At 38.6% G+C, this 22,163-nt stretch overlaps 1 protein-coding gene across 1 annotated transcript; it reads right to left on the bottom strand.

Annotated features, from left to right (window-relative positions):
* Positions 1–18,087: 18,087 nt before the first annotated feature.
* Positions 18,088–19,206, bottom strand: LOC142532281 (uncharacterized). Its single transcript, XM_075638602.1, has 4 exons — positions 19,121–19,206; positions 18,731–18,866; positions 18,526–18,673; positions 18,088–18,365 (listed from the first exon to the last, which is right to left on the bottom strand). The coding sequence occupies exons 1-4, from the start codon at positions 19,204–19,206 to the stop codon at positions 18,088–18,090; spliced, it is 648 nt and encodes a 215-aa protein (XP_075494717.1).
* Positions 19,207–22,163: the final 2,957 nt, after the last annotated feature.

Genomic DNA, 22,163 nt, shown 5'->3' with positions numbered 1-22,163 from the left:
ACAACTGGTATAAGAGCAACATGTTTAAGGCTGTTCAAATCAAAGCGATGGGTACAAAGATTGAGGTGGAACGGTTTGATGGAAAGGGAGATTTTGGTTTATGGCGAAGGAGAATGTACGCCATTCTTGTCCAACAGAAAGTTGCGAAAGCCCTACTGGGTGAAAAGAATCTCCCTGATACACTTGACCCTGAGAAGAAAGATGAAATTCTTGAATTGGCGTTCATCACCCTCACTTTGAATCTAGACGATAAAGTTCTTCGGGAAGTATCCTCGGAAAAAACAGCTGCTGGCATATGAAACAAGTTAGAATCTCTGTATATGTGAAAATCTTGATGAGTTTAACAAGCTCATTTTAGACTTACAAAACATTGGTACAGACGTAGAAGATCAAGATAAGGCCATTATCATTCTTAATGCCCTTCCAAAATCCTACTCAGTGTTCTTTGATACTATGAAATATGCAAGGGAGTCCCTGTCATTCGAAGACATTCAAAAGGCCCTAAAGGCAAAAGAATCTCAAACACACAATGAAAATGAGTATAAAGATGTTGGAGATGGATTGTACTCTCATGGCAGAACTGAAAAAAAGTAGTCTCGATCAAAACACCGAAGTAGATCGAGATCCAAAAAAAAAACAAATCAAGTGCTTTCTCTGTCATAAACCTGGTCATTACAGAAGAAATTTCCCAGAACTCAAAAGAAATGGTGAAAAACACCGAGATCAAGGTGAGGCAAAGGCAACACTTGAAGGATATGAAAGTGGGGATGTTCTGTGCACATCAAACCTCAAAAAGGAAAACTGTTGGATACTAGACAGTGGATGCTCTTTTCATGAGTCCTAACAAGGATTGGTTTGAGTCTCTAAATGAGTCCAATGGGGGACAAGTCATTCTTGGTAACAATAAAACCTGCAGAGTGAGTGGTATTGGGAACATTAGATTAAGATTGAGATATGGTACTGAGAAAATCCTAAGAGAAGTGCGCTATGTACCGGAACTTAAAAGGAATCTCATTTCTCTTGGCACCCTGGATAAACAAGGATAAACATTCAAAGCTGCTCAGGGAATATTAAGTGTATCCAGAGGGTCTCTAACTCACATGAAAGGGACTCAGCAAAATGGCTTATACATTCTAGATGGAAGTACCATTGTTGGATCTACTACTACAATAGAAAAAGACCAAGATAATATAATGCTATGACATTTAAGGCTTGGGCATGTCAGTGAGAAAGGATTAATAGAATTACATAAGCAAGGATTGATACGAAATAAACAACTTACTCCATTAACATTTTGTGAAGATTGTGTAAAGGGAAAATCTACTAGAGTAAAGTGCACCAAAGGATTACATACGTCAAAAGCTCCCTTGCAATATGTGCACTCTGATATTTGGGGACCTTCACGTGTTGCTTCAAATTGTGGGGCCAGATATTTCCTATATATAATTGATGACTTCTCTCGCAGGGCGTGGGTTTACACCCTAAAGAATAAGAGTGAAGCTTTAGATAAGTTCAAAACTTGGTTGACCCTCACTAAAAATCAGTCCGGACAGAGACTTAAGAAGCTTAGGAGAGACAATGGGCTGGAGTTCTGCTCAAAAGAGTTCTTTGAATTCTGCAGAGAAAAGGGTATCTCGAGGCACTTAACAATCCCTGGCACACCACAGCAAAATGGCACAGCAGAAAGGATGAATAGAACACTACTTGAAAGAGTGAGATGTATCATGTCCTATTCCGGGATGACCAAGTCTTTTTGGGCTGAAGCAGTAGCTACTGCATGCTATTTAATTAATAGGAGTCCATCAATACCATTGGGTTTTAAAACTCTCATGGAATTGTGGACAGGGTCACCTCCTAATCTAGATGAACTAAAAGTATTTGGATGTGCTGCCTATGCACATATAAAGCAAGGAAAACTAGATTCGAGAGCTATCAAGTGTGTGTTTCTTGGCTACCTAGAAGGAGTAAAAGGATATAGATTATGGTGTATAGAACCTGGAACTCAAAAGCTGCTTCTAAGTAGGGATGTGACTTTTAAAGAGGATATGTATCCTTTTAAAGATAAACCACTGAGTATATCAACTCCATGAAATCAGTACCAGTAGCGATGATACATCTATTAAGGTGGAGCTTCCTAACCTACTACAGGAAAAGAATGATATCATATCAGATTCCACAGAAAGTACAACATTTCAAAACACAGACTTGGATGGTTATCAATTAGCAAGGGATAGGGAACGAAGGACCATTAAACCACCTCAGAAATATGGTCATGCAGATTTAGTCTCTTATGCTTTTTTTGTTGCCTCTCAGGTGAATGAAGATGAGCCTCAAAACGTGGAAGAAGCAATGAACTAAAAAGAGAGGCACTCATGGTATACTACAATGAAAGATGAAGTTGATTCCTTAATAAAAAAAATAAGACCTGGGAACTGATCTCTAAGCCACAAAATCAGAGAATTGTTGGCTCTAAGTGGATCTTCAAGAAAAAGGAAGGTATACCTGGAGTTGAGAAGCCTAGATACAAGGCTAGGCTAGTGGCAAAAGGATACTCGCAAATTGAAGGGATAGACTATCAAGAAATCTTTTCACCTGTTGTCAAACACAGGTCAATAAGGATTGTGCTTGCCATAGTAGCTACTGAGGACCTTGAGCTGGAACAAATGGATGTTAAAACAACTTTCTTGCATGGAAACCTTGAAGAACTGATTTATATGGAGCAACCACAAAAATTTGAAGTTAAGTCAAAAACATCATACGTATGTCTTCAAAGAAAATCCATTTATGGTCTCAAGCAAGCCCATAGGCAATGGTACAAGAAATTCGATGAGTTCATGTTGAATCACAACTTTGTAAGGAATAAGCATGACTGGTGCGTTTACCATAAGACACTCCAATGTGGGAGACAAATGCATCTCTTACTTTATGTTGATGACATGCTAACTGCATGTCATAACCTTACTGAAATACAGAAGCTGAAACATGAACTCAATGAGTAATTTGAAATGAAAGACTTAGGAGCTGCCAAAAGAATACTAGGAATGGAGATAGTTAGAAACAGAACAAAGAGAGTTCTATGGCTTACTCAAACTGGATACCTGAGAAAAATGCTTCAAAGGTTTGAGATGAGTGACTGTAAGGCAGTGCAGGGACCACTTTAAGTTGTCAACAAGCCAGTCACCAAAATCAGAACAGGACAAAGCCAACATGCAGAAGGTCCCATATGCAAGTGCTGTGGGATGTTTAATGTATGCTATGGTCTGCACTAGGCCAGATCTTGCTTATGCAGTTAGTTTAGCAAGTAGGTTTATGGCTAACCCAGGGAAAGAGCATTGATAGGCAATCAAATGGATCCTTAGATATCTTAAGGGAACTCTTGAGCTTGGATTGATGTTCAGACACACTGGTGAGGTTTTGGATATTGTAACTGGTTATGTTGACTCCGACTTTGCTGGAAGTTATGACACAAGAAGATCCTTAACAGGATACATCTTCATGGTATATGGGACAACAGTAAGTTGGAAAGCTATGCTACAACATGTGATAGCTCTATCAACAACGGAAGCTGAGTACATGGCTGTTACAGAAGCTGTAAAAGAAGCTTTGTGGATGAAAGGATTCTTGTAAGACTTGGGATATGCTCAAAAGACAATAAATGTTCACTGTGACAGCCAAAGTGCAGTACATTTATCCAAGCATCAAGTCTTCCATGAAAGATCAATACACATAGATGTACGTTTGCATTTTGTAATGGATGTGGTTGAAACAAGCTCCGTGTCAATAAGGAAGATCAGTACAAAAGACAACCCTGCAGATATGTGTACAAAGGTTATTCCAAACTCAAAGTTTCAGCACTGCTTGAATTTGATAAATGTTTCCAGTTAGGAAAAGACGTAGAAGCAGGGAACCTGGAGGAGCTAATCAGTTTAAGCTGGTTGATTGTCAAGGTGGATAATTGTGGATTCAGTGTGCCATCTCAACCAACTGAGTCAGCACTTAATGAGTGACTTGGCAAAGATAACTATTTCAGAGCTGAGGGATCGAGATAGCATCGGTGAAGGAAGATTTCTGTTGTAACAGTAAGGATAAATGAAAAAGGAGTTATGCCCATACTTATAGAAGCAAGGAGTCTTGAAGGATTGATTGATTCGAAGAGATTCATTCGGTCATCTCTGAAGAAAAGAAGTACAGAACAAAGAGAATTCAGTGCATGTGTTCTGATAAAAGAGAGTGCATGTTGAGAGTGAATTCTGTAGGATTGCTTGTTGTTTTCTTTGTAATTCAAACTCAGATTGTTGATCAATAAAAGATAAGCTCCTCCCGTGGATGTAGGTCGATTCATGACCGAACCACGTAAATCGTGTTTCGAGAGTTATTTTCTTATCTTACTTATTGTGTGCTAGGTTTCTTGATTGGTGTTTCTTCGCTCTGTATGTGTGATCATAACCGAGTGGCTAGAGGATATACAGAGAGCTTGATTTTATAACAGTAGCATCTTCTAGTCCATTGACGGACTTGAAGTTGACTTGATATGCCTTCATTCTGTAGGCTGCGATTTTTTCAAAAAGATAGTTCTTGATCGAAGAAAGCTGATTTAAAAGAAGCAAGGAGTATAGAGAATGCTTAAGGTAATAATACGAATAGTCTGCTGAGAGTAAAGTGAATAAAAATTATGAGGGCAAAAAAATACGTTTACCCATATAGTACGGAGTAGGTATCTTCTGAGACGGTCTCACATATTTTTATAATATTCACAATAAAAAAATAATACTCTTAGCATAAAAAGTAATACTTTTTCATGGATGACCCAAATAAGATATTCTTATCACAAAATACGACCAGTGAGACCTTTTGACACAAGTTTTTGTCTCTAGTACAAACATGTTTCTATGTGTCAACATGTGAGCGGTTAAATTCAAACATTTGTGAAAATTTAACTGAAAAGTAAATGGCGGATTTTAAAATTTTAAAATAATATGAAAAGAAATAGCCGACTGATTGTCCTTAAAGAATAATAAATAAGAAAAAATTGTATTAAAGACGCTATTTGATAAAGTCCATTGAATTAAGAATTATACTGAGCATGTCAGCAGAAGTCTTTATTCAGTGTACCATTATGTTTTATCAGTGCAATCAATATAGATATGAGCAACAACTAGTGATTAACACATAAAACAAAATCATATACCATCACGTGATATTTAAGAAAGATTGATTAACCCAAAATATTTCAGAAATAAAAAACTTAGCCTCAAGTAATGATTTGGTGAAAATATCAACGGCCTATTGTTTAGTAAACATGTATTTCAGTCTGATATCTTTCTTTGTAATCTGATATCAATATGCTTGGTTCTAAAATGCAATATTGGATTGTACGTGATCACAATTACGATAGTATTTTCACAAAAAAATAAGTGATTCAGAAGCTTGAATTTCATAATCTTGCAACTGCTACTGAATTCATAGCAACTGAGAGAATCAACTTCTACCGGCCAAATACTCAGATTCTGATGTCGATGTGGAAATGGAAGCCTGCTTTTTAGTGAACCGATAGATCAATCTATCTCCAAAAAATTTGCATGAACCACTAGTATTTTTCATGTATAATTTACATCCCACAAAACTTTGGAATAGTAGATCCAAAAATAATATCATCTACATAAATTTGTACGAGTGAGATGTGAACATTTGTAGAGTATTTAAATAATTCTTTGTCTACAAACTAGTGGTAAACTCATGATAAATCAAGAATTGAGATAGAGTATCATAATATGCTCTTGGTGTTTGTTTTAAATCATATAAGGCTTTATGCAACTTATCCACGTGATTCGGCGGAATGATCATTAAACCCACGAGGTTGTTCAACATAAACCTCTTCTGGTAATAAATCAATAAGAATGAAATTTTGACATCCATTTTAAATACCTTGAAATTTTTGTAAACACCAAAAGCAAAAAAAAATCAAATTGATTTTAATCGGGCTACTACTACAAATGTTTCATCAAAGGTCATTTTTTTCTTCTTGTCTAAATCTTTGGGCCACTAATCTTTCTTTATTACTAATAATATTTCATCTTCGTTCATTTTGTTTTTAAATATTCATCTGGTGTCAATTATTGATTGATTACTTGGTCTAAGAACTAAGTATCGTACATTATTCTGTTAAATTGATTTAATTCATTATCTATTGTTGCCTACTTTTCGTCATTAGTTCATTATGATATATGCTTCTCAATCTTCTGTGGTACACTATCTGAAATGGCTACAACAGTATTGGTCTTAATATTTAATTGATTCATCAATGATGATATACCATATGTTATCATCTTGGGCTGCCAAATGTGACTGCATTCGGATCTTCCAGTCACCAAACTCTTCTTTGGAGAATATGAGGATTTTGCCAAAATATGCCATCAAATTATATTGGTTCAGAAGTCGAGAAAACCTATTCTGATATCACTTGTTAGTATCGGTGAAGTTACTTTATAGAGGGTGAATAAACACCTCACAATTTTTTTCGGTTGAATATCGGGTGATCTCTACTTGTGTTAGTAGCATAAGTCTGATCACGACATTCAAAGTTCAGTAGACAATTAATATGAAATTTGGAATGATTTTATGAGACTATGAATGAAATTAGGAATAATAAACTGAAAACAATAAAGGTTTATGGAAGTTCTCAATATAAAAGTCTTCTATGTCTCATTTTCTTTTGTTTTCAAAATGTTTCAATAAAAGACTTTGATTTTACAGTGTTTGTAATCACCAACTTCAATTGGACTTGTCACACTGCCTACTGAAACTCTTAACATTAGCTTTTTAAATGTTTGAACATAATACTGACAAGAAAGACTATTTCTGTCAGTTACAGAACTCGCTTCAACAAATCTCGTGAAATTTGTTCTATGCTGAGATTATTGGTGGCTTTTTGTAGATGATTTCCAACATTCGGGTTTGAACGACTATAAATGAATTGTACTAAGGCCATAAATTTAATCATAAATTTTTTCAAGTGTCAATTAAGATTGTGCAGAAATAGAAAGAGACCATTAATGTTTGGTGCGAGTGTCAGAATGATTTCCATAAACAACGTACTGGACATTTCTTAAGTATTTGATTTACTAAATTAATGCTTTAATTAATACACTAGAGAATCTGATATCATAAATGACCGCTGAAAATATCAGTAGCCTCGAAATTGAAGAGTTCAGTAGGCCTTCATTGTTCGGCTATTGACTATTAATTTTTTCGTAGTGCTGAATTTTAGTAATATTGAAATAGTTCCTTAAATCGATCACATCATCAAAAATTAAATGTTCCAACAGTTGCTAAAGTATTTTTATTTATATGTAATAAGTTATTCATGTTCCAATTTCAAGTTTTTTTTTTTAAGATTAGGTCTCTTGTGAGACAGTGTCATTGATTTATATCTATGAAACAGGTCAACCCGTTAATAACTAGAGTAAAAAATAATATTTTTGACATAAAAATTATATTTTTATTAGTTGATTAAGGTAGAAGATTCGTCTCATAAAATATATTCGTGAAATAATCTCATATGGGTTTTTGAGTTTTGTTTTAAAGAAAACTTTGTAGTGAATTTATATAAGGTTCCAAATTAATGAAGTTTGGAAACTTGGTTAATGTGCTTCTTTAAACTTTAGACTTACATGATATAATCTTTCATGATTGTTAATGATAATTTTAAATCAAGGGATGTGTTAGGCGGAAATAAGTGGAACATGTGTTAGAAATTATGTGTTGATTTCTTTGTAGCCTTCTCCTACTCTTTATTATTTAAATTGTGTAGATTACATTGTATCCTCAAACCAAGTCAATTCCATCATTGAATTGTTCAACTATTGAGTCCGGAACTGAAACGTCCACTACTAGTTTTTCTTAAAAAGTACGATAATTTTATTCTTCTCTCTAATTCATTCGGTCAAAATACTAAACACTTAAAATATGAATATTTTGTATCATTTAAAAATAAACCAACCAACTATTATTTGAAAATCCAAAGAAAAGTAATTCAAAGTATAAAATCGTAAAACGTCAACCAACCTAAACTAACAATATTTCAAAAATAAACTTAACTCTAACATTCTCGCAAAACCAACTCAAGAGCATTCATAAAAATTATAAAATATTTAAAGTAACGTAAATCATAAACTTAATTTAATTGCGGAAAACTAGCGCCGCTCCTCGGGTTGTGTGCACCTTCAGTCCAGCAAGATCAACCATCAAGACCTCCATTAACATCAATCTCAAGCTCACCTGCATCGATCACACCTAGTGAGGTTGTTGACTCAGCAAATCTTAATCATGATAACAAGTAATACATATACATCCACATGCAACAGTGAAAATAATTTTACTTAAAATAGCTTTTCATGAACATGCATAAACTTAAACATTTTTTCTTTCATCATATCATATCATAATTCCTTTCATCATATCATATCATATTTCCTTTCATCCTATCATATCATATTTCCTTTCATCATACACGTATATGTTTTTTTTTATTAAATTTGGATCGTTAATTGTGACTTTCGTGTCAGCTGAAGGTCGATGGATCCATCTACGTGTAACCACAGTACCGGGCGGCGAGGACATCAGCGACACTCTCACCCGTCAACTGAGCCTTGGCCTTACATATCATTGTATCATCATAATCATTGTATCATCGTATTAGTCACATTCACTTCACCTTCTTCCACTTTTCATATTTTCATCACTTGTAAAAATTCATGCACATATAAATCATTTTTCTTTTAAACCAAGCATGAAACATATCTTTTAGCATTAACGTTTCATCATATAATTTCATAAACATTTAAAATAAACATATTAACATTATTTACAGCATTCAGGACACTGCCAAGACGTCTAACAATTTTAGAGCGTAAAATGACCCTTTTAGCCCTATACGAATAATTTTCCATAATTATCCCTAGACCTCGAAACGATGCCCTAAATCATTCAAACTTAACCTATTATCTTAAAACACTCCCTTAAATATTCCTTAAGCTTAAAATTTAGGGTTTTTGATAATTTCCTCGATTCGTTTTTAAACTTAGACGTACATCCCGGTTTTGACTCGTATTGACTAAAAACTTAATCAAACTTGAACCAAAGCTTAATAACACCTAAATAAACCATATTCAACAAAAACCAAGCCAATTAAGACCCTCGATCAAGCCTATATCAGCTATAGAACCCTGTCCTTAATTTTCGAAAAACCCTAGTTGGATCAAGCCATGCAAGCTTCGACCCTAGCCCTCATGCATCTTGACCTGCCCCTCGTTGACCACCATAGGACCCTAATGTACCCCTATGGACCCTACTAGACTGAGCCTAAAGGACCGAGAAGCCCCATCCCTTCAAACCTGATCGCTCCTACATGTGCGGCCCCTACCCTCATGCGATCCCTTAGCCCTTCAACTACCCCTTGTGCAAACCACCCCCTAGGACCCTCACAGCACTCTTAGGACTCCTAGTCATGCTATAACAGTAGCTACAGCTGTGGCTCTCAAAGGAAACCCTATCCGAAGAACCCTTGCCCACAAGGACTCTTACTTTTCGTGCAAGCCTTCGCTCCTGCTGGTGCAGCCTTCGTCTAGACTTCTATGGACCCTAAACATGTTTGAAAAATGTCCTTCCAAGTTACCCTGCCATGGCAGCCCCTCTAGGTATCATTAGCATGAGTTTTATATCATCAAAACATGAGTTATATGCATGTATGCCCATAAAAACAAAAATAAAATTTGTGCAACATATTTTTCATGCAAGGCTAATCAAATATGCATAATATAGTGTGAAAGATGTTTGAACAAAAGTTAAGGCGTGTCTTCGTGGTTATTACGCACGAAAAACGGCTTGCGATGCGAAGAACATTGACGAAGGGATGACCTTACTGATTTTTTCTCAGCTCTACGTGATTTTCCTTCAAATTTTTCGTGTGATGTGTGTGGTGTGTGCTGATGAGAGAGTCCTAGTGTTTAGAGTGGGTTGGGGCGTGGGGTTGTATGAGTTGTGGTGGGTTTTAGGGCTTTAAAATTTGATATATAACAAGTGGTGTAAGCTTAGGTCGATTAACCTAGTATAATAGGCCCATTAAACTCATTAAGTAATATTTAAAATTTTTTGTTTAGGAAAGTTTGTAAAATTAATAGTCGAGTTCTTAAAAAGTCCCTATTTTTGTAGAAAATCGCATACCGGTTAAAAATACGACTCGACGTATAAAAACACCTCAAAACACTTCTTTTTCGAAAATACCATATAACGTATACCATATTTTAAATAATTAAAAATATTTTCTCCTATATGGTCCCCGGTCTCCGTTCCTCGACCGCGTCTCGAATAACCTTTTAAAACACAATTTTATGTACTCTAAAATAAAACTACATTTTAAACATGTAAACATGTCTACCATAATCAATTCATGCAATTAAAACAATATAATTAAAATACATAAGAAATTTGATAATTTACATGCATGTGGTTCACGCGGACCTTCAAATTTTCAGGATGTTACAGCAACACTATCTTTTAAAGCTTGAATGTTTTTGTTAGGTTATAGTGTTAGTTTATTTAGTTTTTGAATATGCAGAATCATCTTTGAAACTTACATGGTCTTTATTTTGTTTTAAAAAAAAAATCAGTGTAATTTCATTAATAAATGATGTCGTCGTTATGAACACAAATTTATACTGATAGTGATTTTTGGGATATATATATATATATATATATATATATATATATATATGAGGTTGGGCATGTGAAAATATTTATTGAATCTTTTTCATTATGGCTGTATAGATAATTGTATATAATAATGTGTTTATTGTGTCTCCGGATGTTATAGAAACAAATTATTTTGATATCATTTTGTTGGAACTTTTCAAGTTCGCAATCTTGATTTTGGTGATAACAAAACCTGTTAATTGTGTTACTAATGATCTACCTTAGTGTGCATCATCTAGGATCACTTACGAGATGTTTACATCGCAAAACTAAAGACCCAACTGATCGCACGAAATGAATCAGTCTAACTGATTACGTCAATTGAGCAGTCCAGCTGATTGACCAGTTGATAGGTGATTCAGCAGAAAAATCTCATAAGCCTGGCCAGCTGAAGGAGTGTTCAACTGATGAAGAAACCCAACTGATCAGTCCAACTGAACAAGTGTGGAATCAGTTCAACTGACGAGTCAACTGATTTCACCAGCCCAACTGACCAGTTCGAAGCATCAGTTAGAATCCTTCAGTTATGGATGAAGACAAACTCTTTCAAGTGGAATCCAGCTGTACGTGAAGGTACAAAGCCATTATCCAGTCAAAGGACAATAATGGACGTTGCATCAGTGAATTAAAGACAAAATGTTTCAGAAAGGCAGTCGAAAAGTCGAGACACAAAGTCCAAGAAACGAATTCAAGATGCAACAGATACAATGAATGAGTCTCACTGTACGATCAATTTTCTCGCCTATATAAAGAGAAGATCAGTGAAAACTCAAACAAGAGAGACAACACAAGAGAGAAAAGAAAGGGGCACGCTTCAAAGTCATATCAGCTTAAGAGAAGCATTCAGCCCAGTCGAGAGAACTCTTCACAGATAAATCAGCTTAGATTAGAAGCGTATTTCCCTCAGTGTGTGAGAACATACTGTTCAGTTCTCACACACACAAACACTCTCTACAACTCAAATATAGTCTTGCACAAAGACGTTAAACTTGTGTGTGTAGTCTTTCTCACATAGACATTAAAGAAGTGTTGACTGGAAGGTGCTGTCTTCAGTCTAAGTCTAGGAGTTCAGTTTAGGCAGTGGGTAAGTCCTAGCTGAGTGGGTTTGTACAAAGAGTTGTATAAATCAAAGTCTTCTAGTGGATCCTACCTGAGACAGTAGAAGGGGTGACGTAGGAGCAGTTGAAGTCTCCGAACATCCATAAACATATCTTGTGTATTTAACTACTTAACTATTGCTTTTAAACTGTTTGGATCAGTTAGAGTATCCATCAGTTCAGTTGTCACCATAACTGAACTGATGAATGCAAAAACTAATTTGTCCTCTTTCGGTTATTCAGTTTACACAAGATAAAATGCTTTCTAATATAACAGTCTTCTTCAAGAAGGATTACTTCGAGTTTCTTCCGCTTGGTTGTTAACCAAACTCGATTTAATTCATCGGTGTTAATATTCTTAGAACACGAGCTATTGCAGCTCATTGGAGAATATTTTGTTTGAAGCATCCGAAAGATTGATCAGCAAACGATCATTCACCTTTAGATATAGTAGTTATCAAGGGTGGGTTGTTACATGTATACATACAATGTAATCTTGAAAACAGTCCTATCAACATCTGCGTCTAATCCCTCAAACATCTTCACATTCCGAGCAGTCCAAATGGAGTAAATGGTAGTCGAGAGTGCCAACGTCCTAGCCTCGATGATCATCCAAGTCCCATGAATATCTTTCTAAATCCATTTGAGAGCGCTTTGTAAAGTCGACATAGAGTGTCTCAATCCCATCTAGTCAGAAATCTGAGATCATAACAAGTGATTGAACTGACACGTAAAGAATAGATGATCCAAGCCCGAGATACAGAGTCGACGAAAAGAGCCAAACCAAAGTGTGTTGCTTAATTTCTTTTTGTGATCCCGAGTAGTTCATCTAATATTAAAAAACAAAAATTTGATCTCATATGTGATTCGTCATTGATACTTCCATTGAAGTGCAGTAAAGCTTTAAACATGCTCTCTAAATCTAGGTACGATAAAAATGGCCCATCTATTCTCCTGAGGGGAGGTTTGGTTTATCGCCAATCCGAAGAATTCAGATTACTTGTTGCCATAGCACGAGAGAAAGTTTCTGCGGAACAAAAGATATAAAATTTCTACCAAGATAACTGGACCTGCTCCTGCCAACCAACAAAAAAGAAAAATGCGAACACCCGTTGCTCGCAACAACAATTCCGTACATGTATCAGATATAATTAGTAATCAGACATATTAGGAGCATTACTATGCAACAAGATTAATAAAAATTGTCTTTAACTGAATTGAATACTGAGTAGTTTACTCATTTTAACAAAACTTTATTATAAGCATATCGAGAAAAATCATGATATGGCTAACAGTATCCAACATATTTGTTGTTATCCTGGTAAATTGGGGGAGCAAAGTTGGGGCGATCCACCGAAAGGTGATATAGTATTTAAGGAAAATGACTAAGGAAATGATATATCTTGTGAGGAAAATATATCTCTGTAATCTTGGATTTCTACCGTGACCTGCAAACAAAAAAATGAACTCCTTGAATGGGCGCCGAAGTAGTATCCGATGTATCCACTCAGATGCTTATGTCAGCAGGTGAAGAAGAAAGGTGAAATGGCTTGTGTATGTGTGAATATACATGAGTGCTTGAGAATTCAAAGTTCCAAAATCTGTAAATTAGATTGATACATGCTATTTATAGAAGAAAATCACATGATTAACTTGTTTTCAATGCCCACCTGCTAAGTATGGTAAGGCGGCTGCCAATACCCTGCTTCTAATGACTTATCTGACACGCCAAACCCATGTAGTTCTGAAAAAAATGATTGCCAAGCATAAGGTAGCCCATACTTATACACTCGAGTGTGACACACTTCTCGAGGTAGCTCAAGTAGAAAGTTCTCGGGAGTTTGTATGAGAGCCCGGGTAGAAAATATCCCGGGTGATCCCATGCCCTGCTGATGAAAAAATTAATCTGCATATTGAATCTAATTTATTCTATCCATTTAGTTCCCCGGGTAATCCATGACCTGGGCTCTTATGGGGGTATCATCACCCATCCCTTAAATAGTCGGGCTAGAGTCTTACTCGCTGTCCCGATCAGCCACGCCTGAGCTTAAATAGAAAGATAATATATTCCGATTACAAAAGCATCGGGGGCTTCAAATATCCCAAAGATGGGATGAGATGCCGAGGCCTCATGTCTCCCGGACTTTGAATAAGATGCCGGGGTCTCATGTCTCCCGGACTTCAAATATTTTTGTCGTTTACTCTTCTCAGGCAGTGGAGATGATATCATGATCACGTATGCCCTAGAATTCAAAAGGTCTGAAATGTTTCGTATTCCGAGAATACGATAAGTCTGACGCTTTGATATTTATGCACGTATTTTCATATTCTGGCACAATTTCCAAGATGCATCCTAGCCGTCCAATTCAAATTTAGATCAACGGTGTAGATCACACCTCTTTTTTCCTATATATAACAACCCACACTCTTCATCTGTCACTTTCTGAAATTCAAATTCTCTCCAGATTTGCCCGACGCACGGCTCTTACCTCTCCAGTTTTCTTCGAACTTCAACCACCATCATCTTCATCTTTGATCTGCTCACATAAGTCCCTCCTTTATTTAAAAAATGTCTAATTCCACCTCTTCTACCTCTGGAGAAAATGCGTGAGGCTCGTCTAGCAACGATTCCACCGCGATGCGCTTTGACTCAACCCCTCCTCCTCCCCCGCAACATTTTGTTAACCTACCCTCGAAAAAACCCAAAGCCCAAAAATTTAATCCTTCGTCCTCGGGCCCTTCCCGACCTCCAAAAAAGAGCAAGGGTAAGGGTAAAGCCCGAGCTCCATTGCCACCTCCATCGGAGACCACAGGAGCTCCTTGGTTCACCTCAATGAGAAGCACACTGCGCTCGGGGGCTAACGAGGAGCTCCAAGTACTAGGCTCCATCCCTCCTAAATTTTCTATTTTAATACCTGGTCCCTCTGATAGGGCAGACAGCCCTCCTCCCGCCTTCACCACGTTCTTCCGGACCAAGTCAGAAATAGTCTTCGGTTCCCCATCCCCCTCTTCTACATCGAGGTCGCCAGGTTTTTTGGTGTGCCTATTAACCAACTCCATCCCAATTCCTTCCGTATTATGGCATCGACCTATGCTCTTTTTAAAATAAACAATCTTCTTATCACCCCCTCGTCTTTCATTATTTTTTCATTTGCAGACTGGGGGATAATGCCTTCTCCCTATCTGCCCGACTAAATTCTCGGTTCCTTGATGATATCCCTTCTTCCCAGAAGGGGTGAAAAGGACGATTCTTCTTTATTCAATTCCCGGGCCCCCTTATTTGTCTGAAAGGGTTTCTCCCTTCTCTCCCCCCGTAACCTACCCTTCCCAAAGCTTATAAATTTGAGGAGTGGCCGTAAATACTCTTCCTCCACCCTCATCTCAGATGAGAATTTGGTTGCCTATGGGTTGAGTGCCGGGGCTGAAGACCCAATGGACCGGGTAATTGACGAAGTCTCTATCTCGGACGCTCAACCTGGTAATCTCTTTAATGCACTCTTTTTACTTCTTTTCATTTTTTAAATCATAACCATACTAACCTTCTTTGTTATTTTGCAGATAATACCGAAATGCAAGAGGCGTTTGCGAGGAAACGGGCAGCTGAGAAGGCAGCCAAGGAGAAGAAGATGGCAGCAAGCCGAGCAGCTGCAAAAGATAAGAAGAGACTGGCCAAGGAGGAGTCGGCCCGGCAGGATGAATTTGCCCGGACAAATACTCAACAGGAGAGGGAGGCGTCTCGGGCTGACTCCCAGGAAGATTATGAAGATCACGTTCCTCTCCTGCAGAGGAAGCGAAAGGCTGCAACAAGCTCGTATCTGATCTTGTTAGAAAGCAACAGGGAGGGAGACCAGGGCACATCTCAGACCACCCAATTATCTCCTCCTCAACAAAATCAGCCACTCTGCAAGCCCCTTCAATCTGAGCAACCCCTCTTGCAGGATGAAGTAGTTACCTGGGACAATCTCTTTTTAGAGGGAGCCACTACAATCGGGCTTATGCTCTTTAAAGAGATGCTTACTCCTGCCGAGGAGGCAAACCTTAAGAGCTCCCGGGCTACCCCAAAGCTTTTCGAAGGCTGCAACCGGGTTTTCTCTGTAAGTTTCTAATCACTTTCATTCTCTGCTTTTTTCTTATTCCTCCCCCGCTTTTTTTAAATAAATCCTCTTATATAGGTTGTTCAATTGCTGATCTCGGCCTTTGAAGAGGTGGCCACAGCGGCCACTAGAGCGAACAATCGAGCCCGGTCATTCCAGGATATCCAAGAGCGATTACAAGGGGAAGTGTGTCGGGTTCGATCTGTGCATGAGGACGAAGTGGCCAGTCTTCACGTTGCCCTGGAGAAAGCCAATCAGCAAACGGACATAGCCAGTCAACAACTGGTCTAGGCCAAGGAAAACCTGGAAAAGGCCCGAGATGACATCAATGAGGGCCTCATCCGGGAGAAGACTTTGCGGGGTACTATATCTGACTTGGAGTCGAGAAATCATTCTCTATCCGAGCAGGTAGAGGAAGAACAATCTCGAGTGGAGAGAGATGAAAACGCCTTGGCCCTGGCTGAGTATAATAAAGATAAGTTGCAGGCTTCCTTCCTCCAGTCTCCCGAATTCAAGGCGGCAGTGGAAGATCGTGCCTATCCCTTCTTCAAGACTAGCTTTTCCAAATACCGGGAACAATTTCAAGAAGCCGGGCTGTTGCCTTCGGATAGGAAAGGCTTCCCAGACCTTGATAAATCTATAGTGTCCCTTCCCAAGGATGCTGGAGAGGGAAGGAGGACTCCGAAGAAGAAGAGCAGCCGGGGTCAGACCATGTAGACATAGATTAGGGTTGTAATTTTCCTTTTCTTGTAATTTCATCCTTCGGGCTTTTCATGAATGAAGTATAATTTTTTCCTTTTACTTATTTTTCTTCAATAAATGCATAAACACCATACAACTAACCGGCTTTTGAAGAGTTAATCCAGCTTTGTTTGTGAATGATGAAACTCAAAAATTTTATAAGTGTTGGAGAATAATCGGTAACTTCAGATAAGTAATCGGGATGTGGAATCCTAGACTGAATATGAAATCCTTGTACTTAATAAATTCTTGAGGTGTAGACCCTTCAAGTCAGGGTACATAGCCTGGATTGTTTTAATAACCAAGGTACGGAGCCTTGGGCCGGGGATCATGTCCCGGGACTTGTGAATGGTCGCCCCGAGCCAGGGTGTAGAGCCCTGGGCTTACAAATAACCAAGGTACGGAGCCTTAGGCCGAGGATCATGTCCCGGGACTTGGGAATGGTTGAGGTGTGGTGCCCTGAGACAGGGTGTAGAGCCCTGGGCTTACTAATAACCAAGGTACGGAGCTTTGGGCCAGTGATCATGTCTCGGGACTTGTGAATGGTCGAGGTGTGGTGCCCCGAGCCAGAGTGTAGAGCCCAGGGCTTTCTAATAACCAAGGTACGAAGCCTTGGACCGGGGATCATGTCCTGGGACTTGGGAATGGTCAAGGTGTGGTGCCCCGAGCCAGGATGTAGAGCCCTGAGCTCACTAATAACCAAGGTACGGAGCCTTGGGCCGGGAATCATGTTCTGGGACTTGGGAATGCTCAAGGTGTGGTGCCCTGAGCAAGGTTGTAGAGCCCTGAGTTTACTAATAACCAAGGTACGGAGCCTTGGGCCGAGGATCATGTCCCGGGACTTGGGAATGGTCGAGGTGTGGTTCCCCGAGCCAGGGTGTAGAGCCCTGGGCTTACTAATAACCAAAGTACGGACCCTTGGGCCGAAGATCATGTCCCGGGACTTGGAAAAGGTCGAAGTGTGATGCCCCGAGCAAGGGTTTAGAGCCCTGGGTTTACTAATAACCAAGGTACGGAGTCTTGGTCCGGGGATCATGTCCCGGGACATGGGAATGGTCGAGGTGTGGTCCACCGAGACAGGGTGTAGAGCCCTGTGCTTACTTATAACAAAGGTATGGAGCCTTGGGCCGGTAATCATGTCTCGGGACTTGGAAATGGTCGAGGTGTGGTGCCTCGAGCCAGGGTGTAGAGCCCTGGGCTTATTAGTTGAACAGGGCTTTGTACCTCCTGGGTTTAGATAATTCACATTCATGCACTTTTCTGAGAAGAACATAACTTTCATTATATCTTCAAACAAATAATTTCATCTTTCAAGAGAAATACTTCTTTAAATGAAATACATTCCAGTGTCTCTTGAGAGAGCGTCCTTGAGCATCTTCTAAATAAAATGCTCCTGAGCTAACCTTCTAGGTTATCTTAAAAGGCCCTTCCCACCGAGCTTCCAATTTTCCAACATCTCTAGCTAGATTAACTTTCTTCATGACCAGATCTCCTACTTGAAAATCTCGGATTCGGACTCGCTTGTTATATGATTTCATAACACGGCCTCGGTAAGCTTCCATTCGAATCAGAGCATGCTCTCTCTTTTCTTCTACCAAATCCAATTCCATTGCCCGGCTTTGATAATTATCATCTGGGCAAGATTCTACCAGGGCAGAAGATTGTCCGATTTTGACCGGAAGAACTGCTTCAAAACTATACACCAGATTAAAAGGAGTCTCTTGAGTAGGCGCCCGAGGAGTATTTCTGTATGCCTAGAGAACACTAGGCAATTCTTCCACCCAATCTTTTCCTTTGCCCCGTGGCCTTATTTTCAAGGCTTGCACAATAATTCTGTTAACAACCTATGTTTGACCATTGGCTCGCAACAGAAATTAAAGACTGAGTGATTTTCATTTTCTGGCACCAAGCTGTGATCTTCTTTCCCTGAAACTGCCTCCCATTGTCTGAGATTAGTCTCCTGGGAGCTCCAAATCGGCATACAATATTCTTCTACAGAAATTTCAAAACTTCTTGCTCAGTAATCTTTTCCAGGGGCTCGGCTTCTACCCATTTAGAAAAATAATCAACAGCCACCAACAAAAATTTCTTCTGAGCTCGAGCAACTGGAAAGGGACCAACAATGTCCATGCCCCATTGATCAAAGGGGCAAGATGCCCAGATAGGCTTCATAAGGGTGGCCGGGCTGTGTTGAAAATTTGAATGATGTTGACAACCCTCACAAGCCCGGACCACTCGGACAGAGTCTTGACTAATAGTGGGCCACCAAAATCCGGCAAGAATTGATTTTCGGGCCAATGCTATTCCTCCGAGATGCTCTCCGCAACACCCTTCATGAATCTCCCGGAAAAATCATAATCCATCTCTCCCACATTTAAGAATTTTAACAGAGGTCCCTAAAATGATCTCTTGTATAAGATATTATTTAAGAGAACAAACCTGAGAGCTTGTCTCTTGATCGTTTGAGCTTGCACTTTGTCTTCAGGTAATTCACTGTTTACAATGAATTTTATCAGGGGTGTCATCCATGAATACTTTAATGCTGGCAGTGTTTCTTCTTTAGTGGAGAGGATTAGCCGGGAAACATGCAGTACTTCTCGGGTTGTAAGGTCCAAAATTAAGACGACGTAATCCGACTGCATGCAAATCTAAGAAATATGAAAAATAAGTAATTAATTGATTTAATTGATTATGTAACGTACATGATTTTATGTTAAATAGGATTTAATTTTCATGACGCATAAAATTGTATTTTTAAGGGATATTCAAGTTGCGATCGAAGAACGAAGACCGATGGCTGAAAAACGTAAAATGTTTTTATTAAATAATTGTTTTTAATTATTTAAAATAAGAGTGATGGTTTTTCATATTTTTGAAAATAAGGAGTTTTGAGGTGATTTTATACGCCGGGACGTAAATTTTATCGGTGTTGGTTTTTCAACAAAAATACGAACTTTTTAACAACCCGAATATTAAATTCACAAACTTATGTAACCAAAACTATTTTTAATATATTAATTAAATCCTAATCAAGCACTAGTGGGCCTAATTTGGGGGCTTAATGGGCTTAAGTTTAATTAAGGGTTTAATTAGTATATAATATATGTAAACCACCCCAAACCCTACACTTTACAACTCAAAACACACGCCCCACTTTTTGAAAAACCCACCCCTTATACACGACAACACACACAATTTATTTTGGAGAAATTCGAAGGTTCAAGGTAGTGTCAAGCCAAGGTCCTGCCCCGTTCTTCGTCATCAACGTTTATTCGTGCGTTTAAAACACAAATGCACGCCATACATCTCATTTTCTCATATATCACATGGTATTATCGTTTTAAATATCGTGTGTATGAAAAGCATGAGGTTCTATGAGTATTTTCGAAATTTTGCTTGCACATGTGGGAAACTTGAGATTTTTGATGTAAATTCATGGTTATATTATGTAAAGAGGCTGCCATGATCATAGGTTATGAACAAGTGGTGTTTATACATGATTTAAGGTCCTAACACACACACCCTAAACACCAAAGTCGAAGGAAACAAGCAAGAAAAGCAGGAGTCGAGATGTACTGTCTTGGGGTCTCGGCTTTCATGGTTAAGGGGCTTGGCTTGGTTCGGCTAGAACCAGGACTAGACAAGTTTGTTTTGGGGTCAGGGGGAGAGTCCTATCCATGCTAGGACTCGCGTTAAGGGCTGGGGAAGGAGTCCTAGCCATGCTAGGACTCCCACCCGTGAATCGCGCAGGTTGGGCGCAAGGTTCAGAGCTTGCGCAGGGGCAAGGGCTCGGTCTGGGGGATTACGAGCTGTGCTAGGGGGACTCTTTGGGGTCCTAGGTGAGTGTACGAAATGTTGGTTCAGGGGTGGCTCAGTCGGCTAATGTCCTAGGCACCAAATCGTTAGGAGCATGCATATGGGGCTTTCTCGGCTAGCATGGATGCTTGGTTGGGGAGCTTTGTCTTCGAGTTAGGGGCTTGGTCCGTGGGTCCCTAGGGTCCAGTAGGGTGTACTAAGGGGTTATTCAGGGTTTGTACCATCTTGGCTCGAGGGTGACTCGTGGGAATCAAGCCATGGATCGGGTTCAAACTAGAAGGGTCGATTAGGGTTTCCTTTTTGGTTTAAAAATCGAAACGCGGCTCACGGGGGTCGAGTCGTGGTTCATAAGGACTAAAATAATATAAAAACACTAAGTTTTGAATTTAGGAATTTTATATCAAATATTGGAGTTTTTCGGGATTAAAACGCATTCAAAACGCTCAAAAACGAATTAATTAAAAAATCTACTGTTTAAACTAAATAAAATTGTGGAAATTTTAATTTAGGCTTAAATAATTATTTGGGACATGTTAGAGTCAATGAATTCAAGAAAAATTCAAAATCAAGGAATTTTACGTTTAGGGGTAAAACGGTCTTTTTACACCTAAAAATTAGTAAACGTCATGGCAGTGCTCTAAATGGTGTTTTTATGATTTATAAAGGATTATGAAATTTTACATGATTAAATTATAATTTTTAAATGCCTATTAGATTTTTATGATCTAATGTTGACATTTAAAAGGTATGTTGCATGCTTGGTTTCAAAAACAAAATGTATATGTTATGCATGATTTTTATAAAGTGATGAGAATACGGAACATTGAAGGATGTGAAGTAATTGTGAATATTACGATGTTATGTTGGAGATATCGTGAGGGTTATGGTCCCAGTGGGAGCCCGACGATCGTATTTCCATTGAGGATATGAGGTTTGAGGTAAGAATGAGAATATCGTGAGGAAAAAGGCCCCAGAGGGAGCCCATTTATGGGAAAAGGCCCCAGAGGGAGCCCGACGATCGTATTTTCATTCGATGAGGATAGGCCAAGGCTCAGTTGACGGGTGAGAGTGTCGCTGATTTCCCCGCTGCCCAGTACTGTGGTTACATGTAGATGGATCCATCGACTTTTGAGGTTTGAGGAAAGTCACAATTAACGATCTGAATTCAATGAAAAGGAAAATTTTATGTCATGATAAAGAGGTTTATGTTATGAGGAAAATGAAAAAGATTAAGGTTTAAAGTTTATGCACCTTCATGAAAATGTTATGTTTATGTAAAAGTATTTTCACTGTTGCATGTGGCTTTATACTTATTATTTGTTATCAAGATTATGATGTGTTGAGTCTTTAGACTCACTAGGTGTAATGGATGCAGGTGATGATGTTATTATTACGGGAGGTCTTGATGGTTGACCTGACTGGACTGACGGTGCACATAACCCGAGGACCAACGCTTCTTTAGTTCCGCATTTATGATTTATGTTTATGCTTATGTTAAAAGACTTTAAGACATTTTATTTATGGCTTTTTAGGTTGGTTAACTTTTGACGATTGTACGTTTGGAGATATTTCCTTTAATTTTCAAATACTTGTTGGTTGATTTAATGTTTTAAGTGGTTGCAAAATATTTTATAAAATATTTTTATGTATTCGGCCATAGTGAGTA

This window comes from Primulina tabacum, chromosome 18 (assembly GCF_025594145.1).
Source record: "Primulina tabacum isolate GXHZ01 chromosome 18, ASM2559414v2, whole genome shotgun sequence".
Classification (NCBI taxonomy): domain Eukaryota; kingdom Viridiplantae; phylum Streptophyta; class Magnoliopsida; order Lamiales; family Gesneriaceae; genus Primulina; species Primulina tabacum.
The sequence above is the reverse complement of the archived record's forward strand: the minus strand, read 5'-3'. Positions and strand labels throughout refer to the sequence as shown.